The 21,597-nt window shown below is 48.2% G+C and overlaps 2 protein-coding genes and 1 long non-coding RNA gene across 3 annotated transcripts; all 3 read left to right on the top strand.

Annotated features, from left to right (window-relative positions):
* Positions 1-15: 15 nt before the first annotated feature.
* Positions 16-5,311, top strand: LOC135378560 (uncharacterized). The gene is made up of 3 exons (XR_010418470.1): positions 16-38; positions 1,876-1,914; positions 5,103-5,311. It is a non-coding gene; the product is annotated as an uncharacterized LOC135378560 (long non-coding RNA).
* Positions 5,312-7,604: 2,293 nt separating this feature from the next.
* On the top strand, positions 7,605-8,687 carry LOC135384397 (uncharacterized). Its single transcript, XM_064613602.1, has one exon. It carries the CDS (start codon positions 7,605-7,607, stop codon positions 8,685-8,687), a length of 1,083 nt encoding a protein of 360 aa, XP_064469672.1.
* A 922-nt stretch (positions 8,688-9,609) lies between these two features.
* Positions 9,610-10,485, top strand: LOC135384387 (uncharacterized). The gene has a single exon (XM_064613594.1). It carries the CDS (start codon positions 9,610-9,612, stop codon positions 10,483-10,485), a length of 876 nt encoding a protein of 291 aa, XP_064469664.1.
* Positions 10,486-21,597: the final 11,112 nt, after the last annotated feature.

The following is a 21,597-nucleotide window of genomic DNA, read 5'->3' as shown; positions in this document are numbered from 1 at the left end:
GGAAGTGGATGACAGCATCGCTCCTGAAGCGTTCAGAAGTGAGTATGACTCTGTTCTGCAGTATGAAGAAAGGATCACAGGAGTGCATCGCAAGGCTACGACTCACCTTCGAACGACTGCCACCGACTACATCGACGCCTACGCCAACATTAGAAAGAGAAAGGTTTTGTGGGTGATAGGGAGTGGGGCAGGAAGGAAGTGAACTAGGGGGGTCCCCATACCACCCGAAGGTATCGCGGGGATCCCGTATTTGGAAAGGTGGACATTAAGAGTGGGGGAAAGTGAAAGATAATAGGAGATAGTAGATGAAGTTACTAGTCTAGCTAAACCACAGCAAAGAAGAGGGACCTTGCAATAGCGGCATTTATTTTTTCAAAAAAAAAAACGAGAATGAGTACATAATATACAGGGTGTTACCCTATAAAAGTCTACCCGTGCCGCCATGCCGTACTCGCCAATTACTCAATGCAGGTGGCACATTGTGCGATCTTCATATAAAGCTCATAAGGACATTTAATCTTGGTGAATTTCGAAGTGATTAAGCGACGCAACACGAAGTTATAACTCAAAACGTGAAATTCCCGTAGTCAAAACAATCAAGATGGCGGCGTTGAGAAGAGCACTTGCCATGCTGCTCCCCAGACGACGACGTGTCGCATATCCTGCCAGCCGGATGGAACTGCAGCTTTCATTTCGCTTTCGTGTAACTGTCGTATTTTGCTCAGAAGTAAGCAACGTGAGGTACGAAAAATGCCGACGTACTCAGCAGACGACACCGAAAAGGGATGTCGTCTGCTTACTGAGAGGCGCCATCTTGGCTGTTTTGCCTACGGGAACCTCACGTTTTGTGCTATAACTTTGCGTAACGGTGCTCAATCACTTCGATATTTGCCATGGATGAATGTCCTTATGAGGTTTATACGTAGACAGCACATTGTACCGCCTGCATTGAGTAATTGGCGAGCACGGCATGCCGACGCGGGTAGACTTTTATAGGGTAACACCCTGTAAATAGGTTATACATAGGAACGTTTGTTTTATTCTTGTTTCTTCCTGTCTTTATTTTCTCCGGGAGCTCTTCTTGGAGTTGTGTCTCGTCTTCCAAGTCCTTTCCCCCTGGAGGTCTTGATTTGTCCTTGAGGGTGTTGTGCTGCTTTATCTAGGAGTGTGATTCAGGAGTATTTCCTCCGGTTGTCCGTGTTGGTCTGGTGGTTGTTTTGTCCTGTAAAAACTTTCTAAAGAGTTGGGAGCTTGGCAACATTTGATAGAGAGTTGGCTTGATCGTCTAGCTTATGCCGGATTGTGTTGTGTTCTTGTTTTATTGCTTATGAATGTCTTAACTGATGTTCGTTGGGAAGGTCGGGGACTATAACCACTGAGGAGGTGAATCCTCACCAAGAGAGTTTTTGGCTTCTTGTGGCTATCGCTCCACCTTTCCCTGGGTTTTAGTAGTCTGCTAAAAGTTGATTACATACATATGTCGCTAGGTCTTGTAATATGGGGAGGGCAGCCTCATTTGATGTCAGTAGATGTATTTTTGATATGTTGTAGTTGTCTCAGTAGATCTAGGAATTGGTGTTGGTATTTACATTGTTTTTTAGAGTTAATATTAAATATTTCAAAATAACTTGGAAATTTCCCATGTCCTGTGATTATTTGGCTTAAGGTATGGTTAGCAGGGAAGGTTTTTGGTAGCCTTATTACTGAGGGTAGGAATATTATAGTGGTGGATTTTCTAGTCTGGAGGCTTTGCCATTCCTGTTGCCATAGGATTTTTAGGTGTTGTGTTGTATGATTTTTTATATATTTCTTCGATTCGGGGAAATTCTTGGGGATTCCTTCTAACCTAGCTTTATTTGCTTCCATGTCTGCCAGGTCATTTCCTTCTAGGTCCGTGTGGGAGTGTACGAAATGGTAGGTTATGTCGTATTGTAGGTTTATAGTTAGGATGATTTGTCTTAAATAAGTTATCCGAGGGCTTTTGTGGTGTATGTTTGTTATTGCCTTTAAGACTGACAAGCTATCTCTGTATATGGCTATTGGAGTTGTCGTGGGTAAAGTCTTAATATATTGTACTGCTTCTGTTAGAGCGCATAATTCCGCATCGAAAATCGTTGCATAATGAGGTAGTTGGTATTTTTTACTGGCTATTAGCTCTTTGTTCCAAAGGGCGATGAACGCTGCTCCCACCGATGGTCCACATTTTGAGCCGTCTGTAAATATTTTGTAGTTTGTGTAGTATGTTGTCTTTGTTTCTGTGTATTTGAAGGATATTTGTTCTGCGGGGTGTTGCATCCACTAGTCTACTGGTGTTTCTGTTTCTTCTGGGCTGATATGTGTCGTTCCATATTCAACTGGGAGGTGATCCTCGAATAATTCAAACATTATTTTTTCCTGAGTGGCTTTAAGATGTATTGGTAAGATATTACATAAGGCTGGTAAATCTACATTAGCTGTGGTGTGGTAAGCTTTGCACATTTTCATCAAAGGTATACGTTGTAATGAAGTTAGCTTTCGTTTCATGGCTACATTGTCTGTTTTTTTCCATCAAGCTGGTGTAGAGTATAAAATAATGTTTTCTATGACTGAGAGGTATAGTTGTTTTAGAACTTGTTGGGAGGATGTGGATGATGAGGTGGAGAGCTTAGAAATTTCCATTGTAGTAGCAATTCTTTTCTTTTTTTATGTTTGCTAAATGTGGAAGGAAACTGAGCTTGTTATCGTACATTAAGCCTAGGATTTTTAGTTCCTTCACGTTCTTAATTGTTTTATTACCTATTTTGAGTATGGGGCCGTGTGATTTAAACTTGTCCCCGTATGGTATTGTGAGCATGTTACATTTATTAACGTTGAAGGTGAGGTCATGGGTTGCTGCCCATTGTATTATACCGTCTAATGCCGTTTGTCCTTGCTTTTCCAGTGCGACTCTAGATGTTCCCTCTATTAATAAAATTAGGTCATCTGCATATGCTATAAGTTCCGTGGTTGTATGTGTTGGTAGAGTGAGGATCGGGTTGATCGCTATGTTCCACAGAAGTGGACTTAGGGGGGATCCCTGGGGGCATCCCCCTGGCATGTTTAGGGTTATTTTTCAGCTGGTGAGGGTATAATTGCCAGTCTGTTTTTTAGGTAGTCTTTGATTAGGTGGAAAATATTTTTGGGGCATTTGATGTTTAATAAGGCGTTTAATATGGTGAATACTGAATTGAAGGCTCCCTCAACGTCCAGTGAGATCATGAGGGAGCTTAATTTATTGAGTTTAGCTTGCCTGATTTTTTTTGTGATGTGGTTTAAGGCTAGCGTCGTAGATTCGCCGTGTCGGAAGCCCCATTGGTTGTGACTGAAGAGTTGATGCTTGTGACAATGATGATATAGTCGATTAAAAATGATTTTTTCAAAAACGCGACTTAGGATAGGAAGGATACAAATTGGTCGATATGAATTGCGGTCGTGTGGGTCTTTCCCCTCTTTTTGTATTAATGTTATTCGTCCTTTTTTCCATTTCGTAGGAAATATTCCTTGTTGTAAACTTGCATTGTATAGTAGATTAATAAGTGGCGTTTGGTTTTCGATTAGGGTTCGTGCTATGCGGTAGTTTATTTTATCTAATCCCGTTGCAGTGTCCGCTTTTATTGTGGAAAATGCCTTATGTATTTCATAGTCTGTTATGGGTATGTCTGAGTTCGTTAATTGTTCTTTGCTTATGGGATCTGATTCTTCTGTGTTTTGTGTTTTGTTTCGGTGTGGAAATATCTTTTTTTATGGTTTCCCAAATTGATTCCTCTGTTGAGGTGGTTTTAGATCCGTTTTCTTTTTGAATTGGTGGTATGATTGTTTCTCCTTTCTTCTTGGGTTTTATGAGATTGTATGGTGGACCAAAGGGATTTGAAGGGGATATTTGTTAGCCTATTGTATTCCAGTAATTTTCTTTTGCTGCGATAATCTCTTTTTTGTATCTGGCTGCAGCTTTGGAGTAGATTGTTCTCAATGTTGGTTCTTGAGATGTACTTCTGTGATTTTGTAAGTTTCTCCTTGCTCTTCTGGCGTCTTTTCGTAGGTCGTCCAGTTGGGTGTCCCACCATGAGGCGTTATATCTATTCATTTTCACTCGCCTTGTATATGTCTTAAGTAAATTATGTATTTTATCTTCAATAAGCGAAACGCATCTATTTATAGGAAGAGTATTGGCGGTGAATGAGCTTCTTATTTTGCTAAATGTATTGTCTGTAGCGATACTTTTTTTATTAGAAGCTGCGATTTTTTAGTGATCATATATCTAACATTCTTGTGGTCTCCGTAAAGATTGAATGTAATATATTTGTGGTCACTTGCTGTGTATTCGTCTGAGACGTTCCAGTTTTGACATTGTGAATATAGTGACTGGGAAGTTATAGTTAGATCTATCCACGATTGCCCGTTCGTGGTCTTAAAGGTGGCAGGGGTGTTTGGAGTGTTTTGCATTCAGAGATAATTTGCCAGAATAAAATCTACTATTTCGTTTCCTCTATGGTCACTTTCCTGCGGATCCCATAATTCATTTCTTGCATTGAAGTCTCCACAAATCAATAGGTGTTCTGTAGTATGGGTTAGGTGAGGAGTGATCTGATCTAAGATGGTAAAATCATTGGGGTCGGGTGGCGCATAAATATTAATAATTTTCAGGCTTCCTTTGTTACTGGTTATTTTCATGACTAGGCTATCTCGAGAAGTATGTAATGGGAAAAGGTTGTATGACTTGTCATTAAATAAGATCATAGTCCGCGGTTGGCTTTTTCCCGCGATGATATGGTACGATCTGGGGAGACCGAGGGCATATAGGTCCCCGTGATACGGCTCCTGTATTAGAAGAAGGCCGCTATTTTCTTTCGAGATATGATTAATCAGAGTCAGTGCCGCCGCCTTTGACCGGCCGAGGTTGATTTGTGTGCATAAAATTGGATAGTTAGTTAGCATAATCTATCCGACTTTGTAAAAAGTTGAGGGAGCGCTGAAATAGAGGGCACTCCAGGGTGCCAAATTCGTGAATCAGTCGCAGCCTCATCTTGAACTTGAGGTTATGTTGCTGGCACGCCAGACAATGTGGTTTCTCTGTTGGATTGCAGGGGCCTGGGTGTAGACGGGCGCAGCGGGCACAGGTTCCAGAGATCTGCCTTTCACACCTCCTACCATCGTGGTCATATGTAATGCACCGCAAGCAGCGTCGGACAGTGAGGGCACCGTCCACCCTGGCTCTGTACCAGCCTACGTATACCTGCCCTCTACGTGCCAGCTACCGGAAAACAGGCCCGTTGACCTCCACGATCCAACCCCGTCCGTTGCGGGATTTAAAGCTTGTAATTACTTTGAAGTTTTCTTCTTTTATTTCCAGGTCGTTTTGAACATTTAGTTGCTGTAGTAGGTCTTCGGCTCCTATTTCAGGGTCCGCATCCGTGATTCTTAGGCGAGGTCTATATTTGGGTTCTTTCTTTGCCTTCAGCTTTCCTTGCAATGCTCTGTTTTCATTGATGGCCTGTTCTAGCCGTTGAATCCCCTCTTTCGATGAGGATTTGACAACTGTATCGCCTCTTCGGGTGGAAAATATTTCTGGGTCCGATAGGCCCAACTGGTTGGGGGAATATCTTGATTTGATAAGCCCTTTAGGGGGTTTGTGTTTTTCCTCTTTCTTTAAGTTTTCTATTATTAGGGTTTATTTTGTGTTGGGTACCCGATGTTGATGCTCCTCGCGCCGATCTGTCAGCACCGCCTCCGCGTACGTCGTCTCCGGGAGGGTCTGGGGGCCTATTCCGATCTATGTCGGTAGCGCGAACGTGTCGTTCGGGAGCGAGAACACGTGGTATGTGACGCAACGTAACGCTATCGAAGAGAATTTGGTACTCCCTGCTCTCCCAACGCGTCGCTCACGGGAACGACAGCCTCCACCCTGTCGATATGGTGGATGATACTGTCGTTAAGCGGAGCGAGAGCTGTCAAGACGGCTGCAAGTCGCGTGGCTAAACACGATCACGGTTGGCGCCGGTGTTTAGATCGGGCGACAACGGGTTTGTATCAGATGAAACGTCTTTATTGAAACCACTTTGCCACAGAGACAATTCTCCACTATCATACATATCAAACAATACACAAAGGTCTGCCTAATGCTTACATTTCTCCACTTGTTAACTGTTCTGACAGCTCCTTCTCTGGGAATTTAATATCGCGACTGATTCTAATTGCGTGTAGGTCGTCAGCAAGATGTCCGTGACTAAACTGCGGTGCTCTATCACGAACAGCGACACAATTTCATATTATTCGTGCGTTGAGCGAGAAGCGCGAGACTTCTCCATCGTCAACGCGTCGTCGTCGTCGTCTGCTTCCAAAATAAGGCATTCCGCGTGATTCTCCTCCTGCTACACTATTGGCTCAGAGTGCGATGTCTCGTTCCCAGACGTCTTAACCTCTACCGACAGTCAACAAACCAAGCGCACTGTCGTTAAAAGCTACATGGGAATGCCAAAAGTGGCAGGTGTCGTTCCCGGTGCTCGTTATCGTCTTCTACCGATACTCCTCTATCGACACCGTCGCTGCCGCTCGACAGCGGCTCGGAATAGGGCCCCTGGGCTGGTTGTCTTCTAAATTGAAGGTTCTCTTCTTGGAGGCGCTGGTTCTGTTTCCGCAGCTCTTTCCTTCTTCCTCTTTCCTCCATCACCATCATCTCGAGCTCTCGGATGATTCCCCCGTAGGCATGGAAGGTTTGTCGTAATGTTGGCCTAAGTTCTTTGGGAACTTGTGGATCGGCGTCCATGTATCTATCTTCCAATTCCGAGATGGCCTGCTCCATTTGAGGGATCCATTCGTTCTCTTTATTGTTACCTTCTTGAGTCTGTGTATCTTCCTTAGGGGGTTTGTCCGAAGAGTGGATGGAAAGTGGAAAAGTGGATTTTCACGGATTTCCCGTAGGATTTCGGCGTTTTCACTTTCTTCCGTCTACTTTCCTTTTTGTTTATCGTCCTCTTTCTCTCTACTATTGGTGAGTTTTTACCGAATTTCAATATCTGGAGCCGTTCTCCAGATATTCATTATATAAGGTTGCTCTGTTGTGGAAGAGATAACCATTGAAATCTTAGTTTCAGTTTCGGTTTTCTTCCTCGTGGAGTTGTCCCAGAGTGGGCCGTACTCTGTCTACCACTTCCACTACCACTTCCGATACAAGATGGCGTCCTCCATGGGTTTTGTTTACAGTGACGTTTATGGCTATTTCTCGAGATTCACTGGGCCGATTTTCGAAATTTTTATATTTTCGGGAATCGGAGGTTGAGATCTATCAACGTGTAATAAAATTAGGACGTTATTTGGCGGCAGTTTCAAAATCAGATCGCGACCACGCTAGGAGTAGGCCTAGTCAAGTTGATCCGAGAAATTGCTTATTTTAGGGAAATAGCAGGATTTTATAGTGGAATTTCACGTACTTCAAGTGCCTGAGGTGTTCTTGTCCTCGAAAATCACCAGCATTCCCTTGGATGGTTGAGGAAATAGTCCGATGTGGCTGGATTCTTCAGAGTCGAAGCACACACAACGTTAATCTATTCGTGCGCGTCACGCCAGCAGTCACAACTAGAAGTTCTCCGATGGCACAGATCCCTGACCGTAGTACCGGAGTCAGGCTGCAACGCCTTCAACTGAGGACGTTCCGCGGAGATTTTACAGAATGGCAGCCGTTCTGGGATCAGTTCAAGGCCAACGTGCACGACAACAGGAATTTAACCAAGTCGGATAAATTCCATTACCTTCGATCGTTGTTGCTCGGAACAGCGGAGGCAGCCATATCAGGACTGCAGACGAACGAAGCGGCGTACGACGACGCTATCGTTTTGCTCACTCAACGGTTCGGAGACCGCGGAAGGCTTGAGGAACAGTACCTAGGGAAGCTTAGAACGCTTCCACATGTTAAGTCCTCAACGGACACGTGCGGTTTGCGAAAACTCCACGACTACGTGCAGACGAACATATGCGGTTTACGCTCTTTAGGAATACCAACAGTGACTTACTGTTCGATGATGACGCAAATCATACTGGCCGCAATACCGTCCGACATAGTGCTCGAGTACCATCGTTTGAACCTCCGGAGCATACAGAGAGACGCCGCAATACCAGCAGAACACGAAGTCGCCACGTTACAAGATGAAGGCGCTGCCTCCGCAGCTTCCGCAGAACTGAACAAGGTGTTGGCTTTCCTGAAGGCGGAAGTTGAAAGCAGCGAAAGGAGTGGACTTTGCGACCGTCAGGATCAGAAACCGTCCGGCCAACGGAAGACGGGAGCAAAAGGTCATGCCAGTGCACACTCGGCTTTCGCGTTGCACAACCAAACTGTCCCGACGAACTGTCTCTTTTGCAAGGTGGAGTCTCACGCCACTGAGAACTGCAACGCGGACATGTCGCAGGAAGACAAAAAGAAGACGTTGGTCAAGTACAGGCGCTGTTTTCGGTGCACGAAGGCGTTCCACAATTCAAAGGAATGCCGTTACAAGGGAAGGTGCTCAAAATGCAGAGGAAGACACGTTGCCACAATGTGCGACCCCAACTGGACGGCCGCGCACGCGAAGGAATCTCAAGACAAAAACGCCATCGAAACGACAGAAACTTCAGTCCTGATGTCTTCCGCGACCAGTATGAGCACTGTGCTCCTCCAAACGTTTCGTGCACAGGGGTGACACAAACCCGCCATTGTTGTAACTACCCTCAAGCGGGTGCTTTTGGCAAAACTGCCATCTTGTCCTGGTCGCACGTCATAGAAAACGTCATTTTGAGGTCATGTGACTTTGTTTACATGTCGTTTTGCCGCTTACCGACATATTTTCGCCGTCATAACACCAAGAGATGACCGTATTTTGCCAGTGTAAACTATGCGGTGCTTCTTCCGCAACATGGTAGCCCATTGGTACATCGCATCGGCTCGGTAAGTCTTAACGCGCGGTCGTCATCACATCTTTGGAAGTTGTCAACAATACGAGGCTTTATGAGTAAAATTGCGCGTTTTACTGCGAGATTATCGGATAAAAATAATTACCGTGATCGAAAAACATCCAAAACGTCGTCCAGAAACAACAACCGCATTGTTTACAAACGGTTTGGCCGCCGATCACAGGCGCCGCCATCTTTAAGGTCACGTGTGCCTTGACGTTTGCTGTGACGTGCGACCAGGACCTGTCCAGGATGCATTGCGTTCGCCCAGCACGCTTTCGTCTACGGAGCAATACATTGGATGCCACCCCTGTGGTTTCGTGCCTGGACTGTGTCGGGTACCAGGTGCCAGTATATTAGAGGGATAGTTGACGGTGGAAGTTCACGAACGTTCATCCGGGAAGATCTAGCAAGGGAGCTCGGTTTGAAGGAGGTAGCCCAAGTTTGGATCGGAATTAACACGTTCGCTCAGACTCGGAGTGTCGGCCCGCAAAATGAAGCGTTGTGGAAGTGACTGTGCGAAGCCAGTACACCCACGAAGACGTCAAGCTAGCAGCCATCGTCATACCAGTGATATGCAGAGATATCCAGGAATCGCCGGTGGACAACGAACACGTACTTGCACTTCAGTACTGTGGTGAACTAATCGCCGATGTTGTGGCTTTTCCTGGTATGCGGCAAGTAAAATGGCATCAGTCTGCTTATTGGATCCGATCAAGTTTGAAAGCTGATCTCGGCGAAATTCGCCGCTACGGGAAGCAGGAAGAGCTCGTTGCCATCGAAACGATATTCGGATGGACGTTCCAAGGCCCAAGCCAAGTGAAAGCTCTCGTCGCGCAACAAGCAGACAGCCTCATATGCGTGCTGAGAACAAACGTGAACTGCGTGCTCCTGCACGATGAAGAAATAAGGCAGATGTGGGAAATCGAAAATACAGGCATCAACGAAGGCGCCCCACCGACGGCATTGAGGAGTAACGTGCTAGCAGAGTTCCAGCGCACTGTAAAGATGGCAAACGACAGTTATGAGGTGCGCCTCCCATGGAACAACGTCGACGTCCCACTGCACGGTAACCGTGCTGTCGCAGAAAGGAGACTGAATCGAATGCTGAAACGGCTCGCCGTGAACGACGCCTTGGTAAGAGAATACGACAAGAACATTCGCGCGTATTTGTTGAACGACCACGCGGAACCAGTACCTATCTCAGAGGCAAAGACACCGGTACGCATCTACTACATGCCTCATCGTGAGGTCATCCGTCCCGAGTCTACGATTACGAAAATGCGGGTCGTGTTCGATGCTTTATCGCATTCTAGCAACTGTGCTTCGCTCAACGATCACTTGGAAAAAGAGCCGAAGGTTCAACCTGACTTGTTAGATACGCTACTCCGTTTCAGAACGCATCCGGTTGGAATCACTGCAGACATCGAAAAAGCGTTTCTGCAAATAAGTGTGGACGAACGCGACAGAGATGCGTTAGGTTTTTTGTGGTTTGATCGGGTGCCACTTCGAAAAACCATTACATACAGCGCCAAAATGGTGGAATGACGCATGCGGCGGGTGCCTTTTGGGACATCGGCCAGTCCGTTCCTGCTAGCAGCGACTCTGGAGCATCATTTTCGTAAAGTCACCGGCGACTTAAAGGACACTGCAGACGTCTTGGCGTCTTCATTCTACGTGGTCGACTTGCTGACTGGAGCACAAGACTTGGAGTCAGCAGTGAAGGTTTACAACGACGCCAACGAGGTCATGGAAACGGCCCACATGCGTCTGCGGAAATGGACGTCTAACTGTTCAGCGCTTGAAGGCGTTTTCAGATATGAAGAGGAGAGCGGTACGAACAACAATCCAGTTACAAAAGTGCTTGGAGTTGTTTGGGACAAAAGGAACGACACACTTGCGTGCAGCTTGGACTCAATTGTTAAATCGGTGCATCATGTTGCAGGCACCAAGCGAAACGTACTCCAAGCATCGGCTAGAATTTACGACCCTCTTGGCTTTCTACACCCTTTCACGGTTCGAGCATTTTTCAGGCCTTGTGGGTTGAGGAGGTTGGCTGGGATGCGGAGATGCCGAGAGACAAGCAGGACCAGTGGAGTCAATGGTGCAGGGAGCTACCGGAACTTGCTGAGGTCATCGTGGATCGCTGTATGTTCCCCAGTGGTTGCAGAAACCCTCAACTCCATATCTTCTGCGACGCCAGCCCGGAGGGTTACGGTGCTGTAGCGTACCTCCGAGGGCAGAACGAAGACGGATCGACGACTGCTACAATTGCGAATGCGGAAGCCGGAAAACCGACAATCCGGTTGTTTGGTTGATGAAGAAATGAAAAGAGCGGAGGAATCCCGGGTTTCGGCACCACATGTTGAACGGTAAACTTTTAACCGGCAATGGAGCAACTGACAGACCTAGGCCAGCCCAACAGGAGGAGAAAAGCTAACAGCGCTGAACTCCCAGAAAGCTTTTACTAAACTCATACGTATGTCCGTACATGAGCAAAGCTAGGTACAAGTGAAGAAGAAAAACAAAACCAAATTGTCCAACGCGCATCACCATGTCGATTACCACCTCGTCGTCTTCATGTACATTTTCAACATCTGTCTGATGAAGAAGATGACAGTTCTTCCCCTGTGACTCCTCCCAGTCAATCACAACCGAGGCGTAAGCAACTTTATTGATTGTGAGTGTCTTGGGACGTGGCAGGGCTGGCACTAGTGAAGCATAGATTCAGGTGCAAATTAAGTGTTGTATGTGTACACCCATAATTGTCAGCAGCATCCCTATCTCCTTTTCTTCAAGATGCCGATTTAATATTCAAAATGCTTAATTTCGTTACCCTGAAAGTAAATGCGGCAATTGTAGGGCAGGCGCAAAAGAAGCGCCGTGTGATTCAGGACCTGTCTGAGCAGGATTGTTCACCGCCTCCTAGCCCTACTTTTTGGGACAAGGGGCCACGCACACAAGGTACTTCACTGCGAACGGAAGTTTTTGTATGTGCAGGCTAGCTTATACAATAGACTCAATAAACTATGCTTCTACTTCACTATGTTCATCCAGTATTCACATACAGGATCAGCATACAGTGTGTATCCACACGCTGTATGCAGATGATTCGATTCATATTCAGCCCCAATTGTTCATGTTTGATTCGTATTCAAAAAATCTACTATTCGCACATCCCTATTAACCGCAGAATGTAAGGTCAAGCTGCGATACAGAGCACGATCAATGAAGCATTTTAAAAGAATGTTGCACTCTACCTCCGTAGAAAGCCTGTGAAATATGTTTACGTAGTAGAATTCTTATCCTGTACTCTTTTTCCCCAACCGCATGACTGTCGATGGCGAGTACATCTTGAACCTGTGCAGTGACTGGAATGATGCTGTTATGTGCGCATGTAAGACGCACTGGCAAGCTGCGTGGGACTATGACTATAACGACAGCATCCTTTTAGGTGTGTCAGAAAAGGCATCGTGAGTCACCATGAGGGTCGCGGGTTCGTCGCTATGCGGTCAGCAGGACCACTGGTTCAGTTACTGATAGTCATAGTAACGGGAGCCAAATACACGTGTTCACCCCTGTTTGTGTAGAGAATCCCGGTCATTGTTTAAACAAAATGTCATAATGACTAACAGGATTTACATGCAGAGGCCATTGGGACGAAACTGTTCCCTACAAAAAGGGTCACATGCAATCAGCAGTTCTATATGAATGGTTCTCTAGTTATCTTTTACACAGGTGTTTTCATTTTGATGGTGTAATTTCAAATTTACATAGGGGTCAAGCTCCTGCAATGTTCTAGCATCATGTAATATTCTGCGCTGAGGTGTTCAGCACTACGCGTTGCACAAATTTACAATCTAATGTACATCAGAGAATTTCTTTGAAGTAACCTCCACTGTTCAAGTGCTTGCAGTTAATGGACTCTTGATGCATTCACACAGGTGCTGTTCGCCAGACTTCTAGTGGCACAGATGCAGACACTGAAAAGGCAATTCAAACTTGGCTCCGGCACGCACGGGAGCGGGCGGACAAGAAAGAGAAGACGAACACTGACTAGAATGTGCAATGAATGATAATGCAGAGCACTGTTTGCTGGATGATTCTAGTCATATGTATAGTGTCTTTATTAATGGCACCATGTTTCGGCACACAACCTTGAAGCTGCAGGTTGGAGAAGGTAAGAGAAAAGGCATTTGATGGGACGAGACTGAGCACGCTTCTTCACGCTCCATTATGTGTTACCACGGGCTGCATTAAAAGTTGCACTATTTTTAAAGCATGGCAGAATATGAAACGGCATCATGTTATGCCATATTTACAGCAGTTTACGTCATCGAAACGAGTCTCGCACACCAAAAGATGTTTGCTAAAATTTTCGTGCCAAAGTTTTGTTCGTGTTTCATACAATTTTTATAGCTTTCTCAAACTGTGCCCAAGACTTCTCGCACACTAAGAATGAGTAAGGGTTAAAGCCTGCTAGCAACATGCTATAAATTCATTAATATATGTTATTACATATTAGTATATACTTATTGTCATCAAGAATATGTAAATGTTGCAGACAGCACGTACTGTATCTTTTAACTGGGGCACTATGTGCTATCTTTACAATATTCCTCTATACTCAGCATAAAATTCCTTTGTTACAGGCATTTTCAGTTTTTGCTAAAATTTCTTTTGATAAGTCATGCATAACCAAAGCCATGCAGTGTACATGCAAAAAAACTGTGCGGAGTTCATGCAATAAAGGTTCCACATGCGCCTTCAGATTTATGTTGTGGTCATTCAAGCCTTATGATACTGAAGTCAGATGATTCCACATGGTACAAAGCAGGAACAGTAAAACTGAGACGACGGTGTATAGTCAGCCTTATGACCTCCCAGACCTGTCCTTCAAGACCCATTTGGGACAGAGAAGGATCACCCTGGGTTCATCCTCGCAGCCTCCCAAACGTGTCCTTTGGGACGCCCACTGAACGTTCTTCGGGTGCCTGTGGGGACGCTTCAGAGTCCCACTTTGACATTTCAGGGACACCTTGGGGATTGATTTCGCCATCCTGGGGATACCCTCGTCGTCCCAGTCAGACAATCGTCGGATGTCCCTAGGACAACAGTGTGTTGTTGAGGATGATAAACTGCCAGGAGAGAACGGCCAGCCCTGTGGGGACGCTTCAGAGTCCCACTTTGACATTTCCGGGACACCTTGGGGATTGATTTCGCCATCCTGGGGATACCCTCGTCGTCCCAGTGAGACAATCGTCGGATGTCCCTAGGACAACAGTGTGTTGTTGAGGATGATAAACTGCCAGGAGAGAACGGCCAGCCCGAAGCGGCGATGGGGGATGATCCTCGTCTCATTATAGGCAGCGGCGTTGCCCGCCGACACGAGCACATGAGAAGCCAGAAATTTGAGCACGGCTACGACGTAAACCCAGGCGCCTGCCCCCAGACGTTCGGCAAAATTGCCCTTGGGTAGGACGCGATAATAACCACCGAGGGCGAACTCCAGCACTCCTTCCATGGGCCGGGTCTTCTTTCACTTGCTTATTCTAGCTTTTCCGCGACTTGATATTGTCACGGATGAAAAACAGACGAGCGAGACCGCGAATAATCGGCGAACACTTTATTCAGTTGCTTTGCTGGTTAACACAAGAGGGCTAGCTCTTGGACAGTACTAAGGTAAAGGAATAATGCTCCGACTGGGAGCTCACAAGCTTTTATGCACAGCGGCCAACATTGTAGAAAGCGCGCGTCGGTGCAGAGAAGGAAATACAGAAGCCTCTCCAAGGTCGTCGGCCCGTCCTTGAGATTCATGTGAGCGAAGGAGCAAATGGCTTCCAGAAGGATGGGTTGCCATGTAGCGCGACGTGTCGCGGGCCACAGCCCGTCGTTCGACACCTCCATGCCTGTTGTTGATGTTGCGTGTGGTCGTCCCAAAGACGAAACGTGGCAATATGTTGACGCAGGAGAGGTTAACGATAACTGCCATGAGAGAACGGCCAGCCCGAGGCGACGATGGGGGATGATCCTCGTCTCATTACAGACAGCGGCGTTGCCCGCCGACAGGAGGACATCAGAAACCAGGAATTTGAGCACGGGTACGACGTAAACCCGGGCGCCTGCTCCCAGACGTTCGGCAAAATTGCCCTTGGGTAGGACGCGATAAGAACGACCGAGGACGAACTCAAGCACTCCTTTCATGGACCGGGTCTTCTTCTTGCCCTTGCTAATTCTAACTTTTCCACGACTTGATATGTTGAGACCGGAGAGGTTAACGATAACCTGCCAGGAGAGAACGGCCAGCCCGAGGCTGCGATGGGGGATGATCCTCGTCTCATTATAGGCAGCGGCGTTGCCCTATGACAGGACCACGTCAGAAGCCATTAATTTGAGCACGGCTACGACGTAAACCTGAGTGCCTGCTCCCAGAAATTGGGCAAAATTGCCCTTGGGTAGACGCGATCAGAACGACCGAGGGCGAACTCGAGCACTCCTTTCGTGAATCTATTTCTTTCACTTGCTAAATCTAGGTTTTCCACGATTTGATATGGTGACGCTGGAGAGGTTAACGATAAACTGCCAGGAGAGAACGGCCAGCCCGAGGCAGCGATGCGGGATGATCCTCGTCTCATTATAGGCAGCGGCGTTTCCCTATGACAGGAGCACGTCAGAAGCCAGGAATTCGAGCACGGCTACAACGTAAACCTGGGCGTCTGCTCCCAGAAATTGGGCAAAATTGCCCTTAGGTAGACGCGATAAGAACGACCGAGGGCGTACACGAGCACTCCTTTCGTGAATCTATTTCTTTCACTTGCTAATTCTAGCTTTTCCACGATTTGATATGTTCCCAAGCAGAACACAATATTGGGCCCATTTTGGCTGGCCATTGGCGATACGGGTCGAATATGGGACCCGTTTCGCCAAGATTTTCCCCATATTGGCTGAAAATGGGCAATATGGGCCCTATATTTCCCAGTTTCAGCCAATATGGGGAAAATCCTGGCAATATGGGCCCCATATTGCCCACTTTGAGCCAATATTGGGAAAATCTTGGGAATATGAGCCCCATATTGCACGCGTACACCCCATATTGACTGAACAGGGTACGTAGCCGTGTTGCACAAATGCCCAAGCAGCACGGCAAGATTGAACGTTGAAGCGTGTGAAATACCCAATTCACTACATCGTTACATTCAACAACTTCCCGCAGATGATACACATTGTTCGAAACAGTCAACGTACTTGGCATTCCCAACGTGAAATTCGCTAGAATTCGACACCTCAACATTCCACGTCTTGAAACTTGATTGTCGCCGCCATCTTCCTTCGCGATGCCAATGCCAATCGGTCGAGCCGACTCAGAGCAAGCAAGTTGTTTGAGCGTAATCACGGTCCTACAACTAATGCGCATGCGCGACAGCCTGAACGGACGTTTCATACGGCTGAAATGCCACTGGGTGCTGTAATGATAACGAAATTGCTGCAGGTCAAGTAAAAAAACACAATGTTTGATAGGAAGTGACGGCTATTCTGTAAAGTTAAATGATTTCAAGTTGCTGCAAGCAGTGTAAATTGCTCTGGCGTCTGTCCGTCACCTCCACGAAAGTGTTTCGCTGCTTTGTATTCTCGGAGCGGGTTGGATATTGTTAGTCCACAGAATATAGCGATCGCAATGAAGGGTTCTGTGGGATCTTTGGCATTGGCAGTTCTGTGGGACTGCTTGTGTCCTTCAGCAAGGCGGTCGTAGCACCTGTTCTTCGTTTTTTTTTTTTTTTTGGCAATGCCGTGTTTCATTTCCTTTTTTTTTTTTTTTTTTGCAGTGATGTGAACGTGAATCAATTAGATCCGCAGAAATAAAAAAGCAAAAATCAGACAAAAGTAATGTCAGTGGTGAATATTATCCAGAATAATGCTTAATTATTACACGGACTCCCCGTTGGTGTTATCACAGAAATATTGGCAATATTTGCGCAAAATGGGCTTGGCAATATGGGCAGCCCATATTGGTCCAATATGGAGCCTGGCTGCGCTCCCATATTGGTCCAATATTGGCAGCCTATATTCGACCAATATTGGCAATCTTGGCAGCCCATATGGGTCCAATATTGGACCAATATTGGCGTGCTTCTTGGGTTGACGCTGGAGAGGTTGACGATAAACTGCTAGGAGAGAACGGCCAGCCCGAGGCTGCGATGGGGGATGATCCTCATCTCATTATAGGCAGCGGCGTTGCCCTATGACAGGAGCACGTCAGAAGCCAGGAATTTGAGCACGGCTACGAAGTAAACCCGGGCGCCTGCTCCCAGAAATTGGGCAAAATTGCCCGTGGGTAGACGCGATGAGAACCACCGAGGGCGAACTCGTGCACTCCCTTCATGGATCTATTTCTTTCACTTGCTAATTCTAGCTTTTCCGCGACTTGATATGTTGACGCTGGAGAGGGTAACGATAAACTGCCAGGAGAGAACGGCCAGCCCGAGGCTGCGATGGGGGATGATCCTCGTCTCATTATAGGCAGCGGCGTTGCCCTATGACAGGAGCACGTCAGAAGCCAGGAATTTGAGCACGGCTACGAAGTAAACCCGGGCGCCTGCTCCCAGAAGATGGGCAAAATTGCCCGTGGGTAGACGCGATGAGAACCACCGAGGGCGAACTCGTGCACTCCCTTCATGGATCTATTTCTTTCACTTGCTAATTCTAGCTTTTCCGCGACTTGATATGTTGACGCTGGAGAGGGTAACGATAAACTGCCAGGAGAGAACGGCCAGCCCGAGGCTGCGATGGGGGATGATCCTCGTCTCATTATAGGCAGCGGCGTTGCCCTATGACAGGAGCACGTCAGAAGCCAGGAATTTGAGCACGGCTACGAAGTAAACCCGGGCGCCTGCTCCCAGAAGATGGGCAAAATTGCCCGTGGGTAGACGCGATGAGAACCACCGAGGGCGAACTCGTGCACTCCCTTCATGGATCTATTTCTTTCACTTGCTAATTCTAGCTTTTCCGCGACTTGATATGTTGACGCTGGAGAGGGTAACGATAAACTGCCAGGAGAGAACGGCCAGCCCGAGGCTGCGATGGGGGATGATCCTCGTCTCATTATAGGCAGCGGCGTTGCCCTATGACAGGAGCACGTCAGAAGCCAGGAATTTGAGCACGGCTACGAAGTAAACCCGGGCGCCTGCTCCCAGAAGATGGGCAAAATTGCCCGTGGGTAGACGCGATGAGAACCACCGAGGGCGAACTCGTGCACTCCCTTCATGGATCTATTTCTTTCACTTGCTAATTCTAGCTTTTCCGCGACTTGATATGTTGACGCTGGAGAGGGTAACGATAAACTGCCAGGAGAGAACGGCCAGCCCGAGGCTGCGATGGGGGATGATCCTCGTCTCATTGTGGTGAGAATTCGGATGACACATCACATCATTTGGTGGCACTTCCGGTGTGCGGTGCGCGGTGACGCCTTTCGAACTATTCGGACACACTCCAGGAGTCGTCAGCGGATGCCAATATCCAACAGGGCAGTGATAATGACAGCATGGGATACGTTGCCAAACGCCCCTTGGATATCCAGGAACAGGGAGGCAGTGGTGAGACCCACGTATTTGTTGTTTTCGACTTCGGTTATTAGGTCCGCGGTGGCGTCGATTGCGCTGGGATGTCTGCGAAGACTGGCCATGCAATCCGGGAGCAGCTGGTGGCTTTCAAGGTACCAGTCCAGACGTCGGGTCTCATCGTCTCAAGCAGCTTTGAAATGAAGCTCCTCAGCGCGATCGAATGCATGTTGGACTCCGTCCCGGGCTTGAGAACCGACCTAATACGGGGGGGGGGGGGGGGGGGACAGGGAGGTTTCTATTCCTTGATGGTTTCGCCGGAATTCCAGATGTCGTTGAACAGCTGTAGCAGATTGGCCAAAGTGTTTTCTCCAAGATTTCTCAGGATTTGGTAGCTGATGTCGTCAGGACCGGGCGACGACGCTGTAGGGCAAGAGTCCGGGACATCTGTCAACTGGTTGAGCGTGAAGAGATCCTCCTAGTAGTCAGCGCCATATGTCATGCAGGTTGGCGGTCTCGGAGGGCTGTCATTTGTTGTTAACTGCTTGGACAAATCATCGGCGAGCTGTTGGAGCAGTTGGTTGAGTTGATTTGACAGGGCTGTGAACGGGTGATCTTGTTCTTTTGCGGATGTGTGTACGTATTCATAGAGCAACAACGACTCGGACTCATTCACTGGCGACGACGCAATGTCTGACGCTGGAAGCGGTACTGAGGGCTTCGTCATGGCCCACCAAGGAAAGTGCCGGCGCAACTGCGAGCGGCTGCTCAGGTCCTCCAGCACGGAAACCGTGAAGAGCAACGCGGGATACCTCACGACAACGTCGACCAGCACCGTCCTATTCCGCCCTTCTGAGAAGGGTGACACAGTGGGCAACATTCAGCTGCGTAAGCTGGAAATGCGCCTAGAATCAAAAGCCCCAATCGAAATCTCAGAGGTTCGTGTAAAGTGATCCACGGACGTTATCGTCGTTGACGTCATGGCAACCGGCGGATTGAACAAACTGCTCGGAATTTCCCGCTTATGCAGCACCAACGTCAGGACTTTCCTCCCCCTTCCGCCCGACGCTTCCACTGGAGTGATCACGGGGCAGGGGTACCTCACTCAGCAATAAGGACCTGACACAGCTCATCCGTTCATTGGTTATCGTGTGAAATGTGCGCCGACTAGGCATTCAAGGAATGATTGTCAAAATGTGCTTCACCCGTAGCCCTCTACCCCCGTTTGTACATGTCGGCAAAGTGAAACTTCTTGCCACAGCCTACAAGGACCGTCCCGTACACTGCCTCAAATGCGGTCGCTTTGGCCATATTACTGCCTCCAGCAGCCACAGGAAGGTCTGCCTCACCTGCGCCGGAAGTCATAGCACTCAGTCCTGCACGGAACCCGCCACATGGAAGTGCTCGAACTGCAGACAACAACACACAGCAAAAGACGACGTGTGCCGTGTGAAGCAAGAAGCCACGGCGGTATTTAGGTGCAACCAAAAAAACAACGTGCATGCCAAGGAGGCGAAGAGAGCCATCCGCGCACTGTCCCCCAAGCCACCACAACGCAAAGACGTACCCGCCAAGGCTGGTGATACCGCTCCGCAATGGGAACAATCAGCCAAACCTAACAGCGAGGACCAAACGCTTGGGTGTAAGTACACATACACTGAGGTCTCAAGCGACTCAGCGCCGAGTCATGCTGCCCCTACTGCAAAACAGCCCACGTTACCGCCCGCGGCCCGGTAGGAAGACGGACTGCTCCCCCAGTACAACTAGAAACCACATGCCGACCAACCAGCCGCTCAACCAGCCACAAGAGACAGGCCACAAACCCGGTTTCCGCGTCCACACTTCGTACGTTCGTCAGAGTCGCCATCCTGACACTAAGGACCCTGGTCAGCTGCGCTTGGATTCCCGTGGCTCTACGAAATTTCCTAATCCCTTTACTCCCGTTGAAGACACTCTCTGGGCCATGTTCCCAGCTTGAGTAAGACCAGACTCCCATGCAGGCCTAGCATCGCCATGGCCAGGACCAAACCAGCACAACGTCTCCCCAGTTTGCTGGAGTGGAACTGTAACGGCGCCGCGGCAAGCTGGCTGAACCCCAGCTCAGGCTGAAACCCCACCCCATCCCTTTCGTCGTCCTTTGTGAATGTGGAATAGCCACCAGCGCAGGTGTCACCAGATATACGAAGCCCACATGGCCAAGCATTGCCACCTTCCCAACCGGAAACGCAGCTCTCTTTGTAGGAAAGGACATCATGCACCGCCAACTCAACCTGACAACAGCCTGCGGTCCTCACGTGGAATTCGTCGGAGCACAGATATGCCACAACTATCCAGCCATGGACATTGTCTCCTGCTACATACAGCCGACCTCACCAGTCGACGTCGCCGCATGTCTACGCCACGTCCGCAGCATCTGCACCGGACAACTCGTCGTCTTCCGGGATTTTAATAGCCACAGGTCGGCATGGGGCAGCCGCCGCAGCGATAGACGAGGGAAAGAGCTGATGCACGAGATCGAATACCTGAACCTACTCATTGCAAAGGACGGCTCTCCGACGTTTTTCCGGTAGCCGGACACCTACAGCGCCCTATATCTATGCGTTCATTCACAAGACAGGCCACTCTCCTGGCGCGCCGAACCAGATACATAGGGCAGAGACCACTTCCCAGCCCTTATTGCTATCAACGGTTGGGGAAACCTGCCACCAATTAGCCGCATGACTCAGCACATAGTTGTGGCCTCGGACATGTACAGAAAGCTCATCAGCACCTCCGCCATCCCATTCGTGTACGCCATCTCACAATGCATAGCCTCAGCAACGAAAGTGGTCAACACCAGGCGTAGCGACCCGGCCGCGGAACTAAAGCTACTCAATCAGCTGGCAGCACGACGGCAAGCACGAAGGCGGTATCGCAAGTACCGATGCGACACCCAACTGACGGTGTGACGAAAACAAAACACGTGCTGGACGCCTGTTTCACCTGCGCGGAACTTAACTTCACCGTCCAAAGCTAGCGGCTGAGAAGCTCATCTGGCATAGACATGGTGTGCTATAAGGCCCTCAAAAACATGGGGAACCTTGCCAAATCCGGCTTTTGGAGCTGC

This window comes from Ornithodoros turicata, chromosome 1 (assembly GCF_037126465.1).
Source record: "Ornithodoros turicata isolate Travis chromosome 1, ASM3712646v1, whole genome shotgun sequence".
NCBI classification, from domain to species: domain Eukaryota; kingdom Metazoa; phylum Arthropoda; class Arachnida; order Ixodida; family Argasidae; genus Ornithodoros; species Ornithodoros turicata.
The sequence above is the reverse complement of the archived record's forward strand: the minus strand, read 5'-3'. Positions and strand labels throughout refer to the sequence as shown.